Source organism: Labrus mixtus, chromosome 17, assembly GCF_963584025.1.
Source record: "Labrus mixtus chromosome 17, fLabMix1.1, whole genome shotgun sequence".
In the NCBI taxonomy this organism is placed as follows: Eukaryota; Metazoa; Chordata; class Actinopteri; order Labriformes; family Labridae; genus Labrus; species Labrus mixtus.
In genome coordinates this window covers 13,198,849-13,210,036 of record NC_083628.1, presented here as the reverse complement: position 1 = coordinate 13,210,036, position 11,188 = coordinate 13,198,849, and the positions used below count along the sequence as shown (strand labels likewise).

The window sequence follows — 11,188 nt, the reverse complement described above, 5'->3', positions numbered from 1 at the left end:
GCCCATATACAGTAACCCCAAATTTGCAGTTTTTTTTCTGTTATACGCTAACCAGCTATTCTGGGCATCCAGACCTGTTTGACCACTCCATGATTGTTTCAGAGCAGGTTTGTTCGTTTTCAGAATCACTTGTTAAATATTTTATCACTGACAGGGATGGTCGGGTTACAGCGAGATGACTGATTGTAGGACAGGAGGGCTGCAGAGAAGCACAGAAATCTATGCGCAATAATAACATTAGTCTCTTATAGCAATGCATGCAAAGAATTAGCATCCAACTCTGCACCTCTCCTCAGCTCTACTTAGCATTTTAGCATCTTTTAGTTTATTATTTTTGTTTACAGGAAACAGTTTTAATGTTTTAGTTTCACTGCTGTCATCAACCTTTTCAACATAGTGAACACTAACAAAAAAGAAGCATTTTGAAATAGCAACAAACAACAGACTCACTTAGTTGGTGAATAGTGGATCATTTTTGGACATGGTGGAGACCAAAACAGAGCTAAAAGGAGAATAGATGTTGAATAAACATTCACATAGACGAAAAAAGCAAGTTTCTGAATTAGTAATTACATTTTTGGTCTGTGGGATGGACGTGAAGCTTAGAAGTTCTTTGTCAACATTTTCATGTTCAACATATTAACCTTGGACTTTAATCATTTTTCATTTTTTGTGTTTTCAACTTTGTTGCTTGCTTCCAATGTTTAAACCATCCTCACCTTTAAAAAATGTGTTTTGCAAGTTGTGACTTAGCTTTCATATTTGAGCTTCCACTGTGCATGCAGGATGTGCAGTTAAACACCGTAGAAGGCCGTTGATATCAAGTCTGTTAAAGAGAAGAGTTACTCTGTGCTAACTTTAGGTCAGATGTGTATGTTGTATGTTATCGATCTTTTTCAACATTACTGTTAGTTCTGAGGGCAAAAGCATTACAAATAAGCAAATCACATGTGTGATGTAAAAAAGGAAAGCGACAGGCTATAGAAACTTTCACGCGAGAGGACCATATCACACACCACATTTTATATTATGATATGGAGAGAGACTTGCAGCCTTTTGTGAGTGGAAACAAAAGGAAAAAGTTTAGAAAAATAAATAATGATCAGTTCAAATTCAAGCCAACCATACGTAGTTAATGAAACTGAGAAGACCTTTTGTATGCATTTAGATGGCTATTTCTGCAAAGTATGCATGTAGTACCTTAGCATAAAAATAAATTAATAAAAGGCGAGCAAGTGGATTGAAAAGTCTTTTTTCAGTTTGATTACAGAACTGGACACCTACCTTTGTAAAGACCGTCAGGTGTAGTGTACACACCTCCCGTTCAGAGCTAGCTCCTCCCACTTCCTGCATACCTGTATATATGCTCACCTGTAGCATCAGCAGCACAAAGCCTCCTGTATTCCTCTGGACCTCACTGATCCTCCACCTGAAGATAAACCTGGTGAGTACAATGTTTCTTTTATTGTTTAGAATTATTATTTTTTAAGAAAATTCATTTATAATTACTGAAGATTTAAAATGTCTTTCAAAAAAATCACTTTTTCTTTAATATCTTTTAATGGATGAGATTGTGAAAAACTTAAGCACTAATGAAAATAAAAAGTACAATTTGAGAAAACTCTTTAACCACTGTTTCCAAGAAGATTTTTTTTTTTTTCGTTCCGAGTTGTCATCACAGCTATCTGTGAGCTAATGACAAGATGGTTTTAGAAAAAAAGAAATGCAATGACAGTCCATTTCCTTCTGAACAAAGTGTCTCCTTGTGTCCCTGGAATTCACTCAGAATATTTTCCCGATCATTTTCCCAAAGCTGTATCTTTCATCTGAACAAGGAGCTGTCTGTCTCCTGCTTACTCCTTTGTAGTGTTGTGGGAACGGTGTTGCGAGGATCAGGTGACAGAGACACAGAGAGGTTCTCTTGACTGCTAACACACAAAGGCAGGCATGCGCGAAAAACAACACACGCGCGTGCACACACACACACACACACACACACACACACACACACACACACACACACACACACACACACACACACACACACGCAGATGCAGTGAAATATGAAATGAGGCTAATGGGACTATTAAAACATCTTTAAATTATTATTTTCAATTAGAACTAGAAACAACTTTAATGCTATTTAACCATCTAAACCTCTGAAGGAATTTAACAATGATGAAGCAGTACACCTTCACTCAAATAAAATGAAATTGACTAAACCCAAAGACTCAACACCAAATCCAAAACACCATTAAATTGATGATAACAAGCTGTTTCTTAATTGTAAAACACAACTCCATCCTCAATCTGATACTGAATATGTAGCATTTGATGCATTCATAAAACAAAAAATGGAAAAACAACAAGCAATAGAAACTGTAAAAACTACAAACTTTCAAAATGTTCTCTGGTAGGGGAAGGCTTTCATTTTTGAGTCACGATCATGTCTTTCTTTTTTCTCAATCTTTATGAATTCCCCATTAGTCTTTCCTTGAATTTAAATGGGTCTCATTATCATATTATTAGACTGTATGAGAGTGTTCTTGGTGCTTTTAAGTGCCTCTTGTTCAGCCCTTCTGTGAGCTGAACTTATTTACATTTTGAATCTACACTGACTATAGCTGAAGATGAATTTTGAACTGAGCTGAGATGGACAGACTGAAGTGGCTCCGACCTCTCAAAAAAAAAAGTCCTCTATTTAAAGGGCTTCTCTCATCATTTTCAGCAGCTGTCAGTGGTCTTGACTATAAGGTCCTATACTTGCTTTTAAGTCTGGCAAAATACTTAGAATAAAAGACATTTGCTTGAGTGCTACACAAGAGCTTTTCTCCAGCTTTAGCTCATGTTACAGTAGCTTTAAGTGACTGCAATAGTCTGGCTTTTATTTTCCTTATGACATAATTTGAACATCCGTTTACTCTCCTCTATGAAATATGAAATAACACCTCAGGAGCTGTTATAGGTGTGACATATGGGATTTTTGTGCTTCCTTTCTGTCTGTACAAGTTCATCAACAAACATGGTCTAATTTCTGCGTGTCGCTCTTTGTTTCTCTTTAGAGTCGTCCATCATGGCCTCCAGCATGTCAGTGAGGAGTTTCTCCATGAGCCGTCAACCTTCCTTCTCCAGTCGTTCTCTCATGGACACCGGCCGTGCTCGCTCCAGAGCCTCTGTCTCTTTCGCCGCAGCCAGCCCGCTGAGTCGCTCAGCCTCCATCAGCCAGGACCTCAACGGACCGACCGGCCTGCAGCTCAACGGTCTCCACGGCAACAGCGCCAATGAGAAGGAAGCCATGCAGAGCCTCAACAGCCGCCTGGCGAACTACCTGGACAAGGTGTGACTGTCAAGCTATTGGCCATCGGCCAGCAGCCTGATTGGAAAAGAAAAGGAGATGTTAGGATGATAAGCAAGCTACACTTTCATCATTTAATTTTTCTTTTTTTTCACTTCGTCTTTCAGGTGCGTTCACTGGAGCGCTCCAATGCAGACCTGGAGATGAAGATCAAGCAGTTGATGATCGACCGCATTCCTAAAGGTCACGACCTTGACTCCATGATGGCCCAAGCTCATGCTGTTGAGCAAGAGGTAGACAGTTCAATAGACAGCTTTATGTGTGTTCATGGGCAAAGGTCAAGGTGATGATGACTTAAGTTATTTTACATAGACAAGACATTCATGCAAATGTTTGTATTATAGAGGCGCCTGCAACTAATCTCCGAGTTAACTTGTGCCAAACCTAGCCTGGGTGGAGTTAATGATTGCTGTTTTTTTAAACAGTTACAGTTTAATAACACTGGAATGCGTGAACTTCTTGGTCATGAATTCAAATGTACCTATTTCTGTTGTAATCATTAGTTAATCAACTACTGTAAAAATACCCTTCACTGTTACTATAATACATACATGTGTTTATGAAGTATAGATTTAGGAGTAAAGATACACTTTAGTGAGATACATTCATTTCTGTTTTAACACTTTCCACCCCCTGTTAATATTTGTCAGGTGAGGAAGAAGACCTTGGAAAGTGCTCGTCTCATGCTGGAGATCGATAACGCTAAACTGGCCGCTGATGACTTCAGAATCAAGTGAGTGATTCAAGATTACGGCATGTTTTATTTGCATTCCTTATATAGACAACAAGAACCATCAAGTTTCATCATTGCATTTTCATTAGGTTCCTCTGAAGTTAGATTCATGTGTTGGTGGTGACAATTTGCCTCCATAGCTTGGTAGAATTCAAATAATATGTTTAATCACTGTCACATTTCAGAGATTTATTGGATTGACTCTAACTTTTGCCATTTGTATATTTAATGGTGATTCTATATAGATATATTCTATAATGTCTATATTTGTATTGTATCACTTCTTGTGTATTTCTTTAAGTCTAATTATTCTGTTTTAATCCAAAAAGCTGAGTTAGGGACAGGGGTCGCAAATTAGACATGGTTAGAAACCTGTGTGCCTCGCATCTTCTTTGTATTTTAAATATGTAGCAATTTTCATTGCATGTGTCCCTGTTAAATAAAAGAATAAAACATAATACTGATGTAGAATTTTCACAGCTGCAATCGTTGATTTCCTACTTGTTGCTGTTGTTTTTGAAAGTGCATAGAGATTTTTAAGAACACTATGTTTATTACACTGAGAGATCAATGCAGTTGTTTTTCTGCATTTATATTCACATGTTCACTTTCTATCTCCGTACCAGACAGACCTAAAATGAATATGTATGTGTAACATTATAGGTCACTTTTTATTGATTTGAAAAAAAGGAGGTGAATACACAACGATGTCCTTGTTTTTCTGCTGTGTTTCTTTGATGTGGACTTTTCTAGGTGGGAGACTGAGATGGTGATGTGTCAGTCTGTGGAGAGAGACTGTGTCGCTCTAAAGAAGGCAAAGACCGACCACGAGCAGATCATCGCCTCTCTGAGAGGAGACCTGGACAGCTTGAAAGAAGAACTTTACTTCCTCAAGAAAAACCACGAGGAGGTTTGTCAGTGAACTTGAACCACCTGTCCTCTTTTAATCCCTTTCTTTTGTTTTTTCCCTCTATATTAGAAAAGCATGCAGGGGTCCTTTAACACTCTGCGTTATTTGGCTTCTCCATTACTCAACATTTTTCTCATCTCGTTTTCATTTTGACCCCTCTTTCTTATTCTCCAACCTGCCCTCACAAACAACAAGCTGTTTGATATCACACTGACCTCATTTGCTAGACTTAAGAGGAGCTTTTAACAGCTTGAGGGGTGAGCAAAGAACATGTAAGGAGCGGGTGAAAGAGAGTGAGAGGTGGTCTTATGGTTACTACAGACAAAAGGAGCAGGTAGATCTGGTTTCCCAAACCAGCTCTTTTTGTCCAATCAGCTGATCAGTGGCGCCCGGACTGCTTTGCTCTAAGGGGATGAGGAACTAAGATAAACTTACCCCCTCTCTCCAAAGAAAGGATTGTTTCGCTACTTATTAAAACAAGGTGTGAATGGCATCACATTTATTAAGATAGTATATCACTATGAAAGAACTGTGCTGCAAAAACAGTTTAAGCCAGATTTGGTTTTGGTCAGAGACACAATTTGACCCTCCAAGAGAGGGCTTTTGAACAAATAGGGCTGCAAGTATTGATTGTTGTGATTGTTTTTCTTCTTAACTAGTTCACTGTGGACTGTGAATGCCCCTTTATCTATATATGTCAGTCCTTTTTGTTAGGAAAATAGACTTCTCACACACCGACATAGAAAAGTAGCATCTCTGGGGGTTAGCTTTGAAACTAGGTCACAGTTCTTTCTCACAGCCTTCCCTTCCCAAGCAAGGATACAACGTGCACAAAACAGAGTAAATAATGAATTTATTATCAAACCATGTCTGTAATATTGTGTTTTACGAGCATTCAAATAATACAGCATCACATTTAATGATTGAATTATGACATGTGGTGCAATGTCACAGGCAAGAGAGAGTAGAAGAGACCCACAGGTGGCATGGATAGAGTGTAACCTGTGTGGGTAAGCTGATCTCTGCTCCATTAACTATTGATGGAAAACAGCTAAATTATGAAGGTGCCCTCACATCCTCTCTGCCAGCCTGTGGTGTAGGATTCACTAAACTAATAAACAGGTGTCAAGCACATAGACCAATTATTTACACCTGGTACTGTAAGGTTTAGAGCCAGGTTTATAATGTACCCATAATGCATTCTGCTTATAAACAATGAAAGTAAAAAAGTACTGTTTCTCCACTCCGGCAGGAATTGGAGCAGATGAGGTCCCGTATTGCTCGGGATGAGGTGAATGTGGAGGTGGACTCTGCCAGCGGACCTGAACTGGGAACCATCCTGTCTGATCTGCGCTCCCAGTATGAGGGGATTGTCAAGAAGAACAAGGATCAAGCAGAGCAGTGGTACCTCAAGAAGGTGTGAGAAAACACCACATCTTCCTTTTTATGACTGCGATTATTTTCTCCAAACCTTCTAATCCACCGAAACAGGAAACAAATTTAAGATTGTGTTGATAAGCGATTTATTTTTTGGAACTACAGTACATGTATTTTTAGTTTGTGTATCATAAGCCCATCCTCATCCTTTTCAATGAGTAATGACTCAAAATCATGACTGAAAAAAAAGGATGAGGATGAGATGGCTTTACTTCAAAGGACAGAAACCTAAAACCTCTCATTCAAGTAGCTCAAACTACAGAATGATTGACAATTTTTTCATTGAAAATTGCAGAAATAATTCATCTATTTTCACAATGTTTGCAGATTTATTTTTGTTGTTTGAGTAAGCCACTACAAATGATATCTCCTGTAAATTGAATTAGATTGTCGGGATCCTTATCTTGTTGTATCAGAGTTTATGTCAAATGACCTTAAGTTAGAAAAAAACAATATTCTGAGAGTCAGTAGAGTTTGTGACATTAAAAGAATATATATATATATATTTTTAACATTGTACAGTATGTGTATTTGATGTCATATTTGTGTTACTGTGCAGCTGGAGACGGTGCAGAACGAGGTGAAGGAGAACAACGAGGCTCTGAGAGGAGCTCAGAGCGAGCTGGTAGAGAGGCAGCGCTTCCTGCAGAACCTGGAGGTGGAGCTGGAGAGTCTGCACAAACAGGTGAGCTGCTGCTACACCTGACAAGTGAAGCAAAAAAGATCCCATAAACACGCTGCTACATGTTCACAATAGAAAGTCCAACACAATGCATGTGGTGGATTTAACGAGAGCTGTTGGAGCATGACACGGTTGTGTTTTGGATTATAAATAATCATCCAGGTGATATTTCTGCATCTGGAGCTGTGCAAACAAATCTAAGACACAGAAGGCTGTGCAAACATCAAAAAACTGATTTTAAGATATGGTTATTACCTTTTCACAAAGCCCTGTAACGTGAGAGAACATGGCTCTGCTTTTATAAGGGATTTCAGTGATGACAATACAGAAAATCCAGACAGATGTTCATATTCACTCTTACACCCATTTTCTATTTGTGCACATCAAATCTGCATCACATCAGTGTCTGGGAAGAACTGTTTTGTTTTTTCTTGCCTCTAATCCTGTGTTGACAGTAAACATGTTCCTCCACACTGCTCCAGCCATTCAACAACGTCCTGGATTCAGTTGCTAAATTGTATAGGGGTTAGTTTCGGTGGTGAGATGGGTAGTCCTGTCTGAGCAGCGACTGTTTGTTTTGGATGCCAAGGCCGTATCAGTCCACAGGTATTTGTTGATAATGGTTTTAGGGGACATTTCAGACACAGGAGACAATGAGGTTGAAAAGCCAGACTTTTTCATACCAGGAAGCCTGAATCATCCCTTCACTTTACACTGGATACACAACAGTCAGTAGATACTGTGATGATGGGTAAATGCTTGGAATCACAGAATAATAATTTTGGAACATTTCTTGAAAAGAGTTATTCCTGCACCCAAGGTCAAGCACGCTATGACGATATCAAACCTGTAGCTGTGTGAATAAGAAGGTCGGATCTCTATATTCTTTTCTTGTTACCCCTCCTCAGATAGCAGCGCTGGAAGGGAACCTGGGTGAAGCGGGTCAGAAATACTCCGGTGAGATGGATCGGCTGCAGACCACGTTGAGCCAGATGGAGGATGACCTCTCCCAGCTCAGGCTGGACATGCAACGCACCAAGACCGACTATGAGCAACTCCTCCGCATCAAGCAGAACCTGGAGATGGAGATCGCCACCTACAGGCGTCTGCTGGAGGGAGAGGAAACGTGAGTTATTGCCAGTTCTTAAAGAGATGGCAGAATCATTCAAGGTTTACATGACAAGTCCGGTGAAGCACAAAATGATGTTTATTTCCATATTTGTTTACTTACTTTTTAAACTGTATCCATTGAGGTATTTGCTGTGAATTGTTGGAATGACCTGCATTCCTAAAGGGAAGTCTGTTGGGAAAAGAAAAACAATTAGCCAAGTGATCATCAGTTAAACTACAAAGTTACTAACTAAATTAAACACAACAGACCAACTTGAAGGTTTACTTGTGTAATAATGAATTAAGATAAGCTGCCAAGAACCCCAGCTTTTGTGTTTTTGCATAAAAATAATTTTGCATCTACTTTGTGTCCATTAACCACTGCCCGAACCTTAAGATGTACAAAAAACAAACCACATACCAACACTTATTGTTCTAAAGTTGCAGGTCTGTACAATAACAAAATGGCCTTAGCCTATATTGAAATCCTGAAAAAGACATTTACCTCACAAGACACATGATTTTTATGTTCAACAACACACAATGATATGTTGAAATTTTGCAACCTTCTGCTTCTGACATTAAAGGTGGACTATGTAGATTTGGTAGTGAAATTTGAAAGTTGAAGTGAAACAATTCAATGCTATATTTTCTGAACTAAATACACAAACTTTACTAAAAGAAAGAAATTGATCCCTGAAACACTGTTTGGAGCTAAAAAAGTTACCAGGAGAGTTACCGTTTCACTGTTGTTTTCTGGCGAGTTAGGCAAGCTGTTTCCCTCCTTCTCAAGTCTTGAAGCTAAAGTAGGCTAACTGGCTACTCCAGACTCATAAAGTGTAGAGAATGGTGTTGATCTTCTCGCCTAAATCTGGGCAAAAAAAGTTGCTAAATATACATCTATCTTGTTGTCAAACACCATTCTAACATTGGTTTCCTTTTGCCCTTCAGAGTCAAGGAAGTTGCGCCCCCACCAAAAAGTGAGTACTTTACTTTTTATATTCTTTTTATATTTAATAGATAAAGCAAAAAAAAAGGTTAATAATTCATTTTTAACGTATTTAAACACAGCCTGAGGATGAAACCAAGGCAGGAAAAGGGTGACTAAAAGATGGAATAATGAATAACCAAACCTTGTGGATCTAGAAGTGAATATGGGTCAGCGTTGTAGTGAGGTTGCAGACAGAAACAAACATATTGGCTTTCCTTTCACACATACCCATGAGGTGTGGGCATGGCTGTGTTATCGACCTCAAAAACAATGCAAACGCTGCTAATTCCAAACATCCTACAGCAACAAAAGTGGGTGTCAAAGCATGTATGCTTATGTTGTAACCGGCTGTACTCCCACTGACTGATGCTGAGGGATTAACAAACTGCAAGGTGTTGTGAAGATGATCAACTTCATCTTGCAACATTGGACGAGCAAACCCAACACAGAATCAGATTGTGAAGTCCTCTGTGACACAGGGAAGTTGATCTGTCAAAGTAGTTTGTACAAACCTGATGTTATCAGTGTGAAGTGCACAAAGTCCTTCATCCAGACAATGTTGAGACATGAATTTGTTACAATAAGTTAATCATGGTAAACTTTAAACTATATTTCATTTCCTTCCATCTTTTTGCTTTGTTTGTTTTCCTTCTCCTATAATCGTCTCATTTTATGTATTTTCTAAAAAACTTTTTCTCAAAGGATTTTTTCAATATTGGTTTCTTTAAGTTGTTTGATCTATGTGTCTTTCCTCCCCATTTCATCTTTTGTTATTAAACCCTTCTCATCTCCCTCAGTAATTAGTCTTTTAAAATCGCTCATTAAATCACACCACTAATCTCGCTTGTTTCCGCGCAGAGGAGCCAGATGTTCGCACCAGGAAGATTGTGAAGGTAGTGACTCAGACAATGGTCAACGGCAAAGTGGTGGATGAATCCAGCGAGGTGGAGCAGATCGAGGAGACCAAGAAGTAAATACACAATGGAGGAAGTGAATGCTGAAAAAAAAAACAGAAAGTAGCTTCAGATGATACATGGAGCAGCAGATTGGGGGGGGTTTGAAAAAAGACTAGTGTCAGAATATTACACATAACTGTGGAGGCTTATTTGGAGCATCATTTATTCTTGTATTGTTATTTTGAACAGGGTTATTGTGAGTTCTTTCTGTTCTGTTTTTAGAAAAAAAAATTTCCCGCAGTTGACTAACAAGTTACAATTTGATATATTAGAGAAATGTTACATCCAGACTCTCTGCCCACCACTGCTGTACTATAGCTTAGCATGCTTACAATAGAGTTGTGTGTGTTTGTGTATGTGTGGGTTTGTGTATAAGCAACTAACTAGCCATCTTCCAACTATTTAACTAACAAAATGCTGTCGTTAAAGGATATTTATTTCTTACTGTAAGTTTACGTTCATTTACTTTAGTGATACATCCTTTAGGTCATTTTACAAGAATATAATTGTATTTGCTGTTTTGGTGTTTTTACTCTGAATAAAGTTTCTTAAATCCATGTCACGTCTTTACCTGTCATTTTTACAGTTTTTTAGCCCACTGAAGTGAACAGAATGCCAATAGACATGGTGCCATCAGTTTGACATGACATCAGTATGAAAGATGCTCATAATAAAAATGCAATATACAAGAAAAATGATTTAAACATAGTTTTACTTTTCTGTTGTTGTTGGTTTTTTTTAAGCTTATAGAGTGACATAAAGAATGCTGATGGTTGATCTTTGCTTGTGCATTTGATTGTTGGCTCTGTATCTTTGCAAATGTTATTTAATGTGTGAGGTAACATTACAGCAAGTGTCAAGTTAATTTGGTGAATTACTACAGTATACAGTATGTTATCGATAAGAACTAAGGGAGAGCAGGTATTATCAGAATTATCAAAGACTGGTAATTTAATCAACATCAAAATGATTTCCTTATATAGAATTATCATATTAATGGTTAGAAACCATTGC

At 38.3% G+C, this 11,188-nt stretch overlaps 1 protein-coding gene across 1 annotated transcript; it reads left to right on the top strand.

The window, feature by feature from the left end:
• The first annotated feature begins 1,298 nt into the window (after positions 1-1,298).
• On the top strand, positions 1,299-10,731 carry si:ch211-243g18.2 (uncharacterized protein LOC559906 homolog). Its single transcript, XM_061061663.1, has 10 exons — positions 1,299-1,444; positions 3,063-3,337; positions 3,463-3,588; positions 4,006-4,088; positions 4,842-4,998; positions 6,251-6,415; positions 6,995-7,120; positions 8,026-8,243; positions 9,179-9,207; positions 10,077-10,731. Exons 2-10 carry the CDS (start codon positions 3,074-3,076, stop codon positions 10,190-10,192), a joined length of 1,284 nt encoding a protein of 427 aa, XP_060917646.1. The 5' UTR covers positions 1,299-1,444; positions 3,063-3,073; the 3' UTR covers positions 10,193-10,731.
• The last annotated feature ends 457 nt before the right edge of the window (positions 10,732-11,188 follow it).

Coding starts and splice junctions, on each gene's coding strand:
- si:ch211-243g18.2 (XM_061061663.1), top strand. CDS start 3,074: ATGGCCTCCAGCATGTCAGTGAGGAGTTTCTCCATGAGCCGTCAACCT. Junction 3,589..4,005: donor CTCATGCTGTTGAGCAAGAG/GTAGACAGTTCA, acceptor AATATTTGTCAG/GTGAGGAAGAAGACCTTGGA. Junction 9,208..10,076: donor AGTTGCGCCCCCACCAAAAA/GTGAGTACTTTA, acceptor GTTTCCGCGCAG/AGGAGCCAGATGTTCGCACC.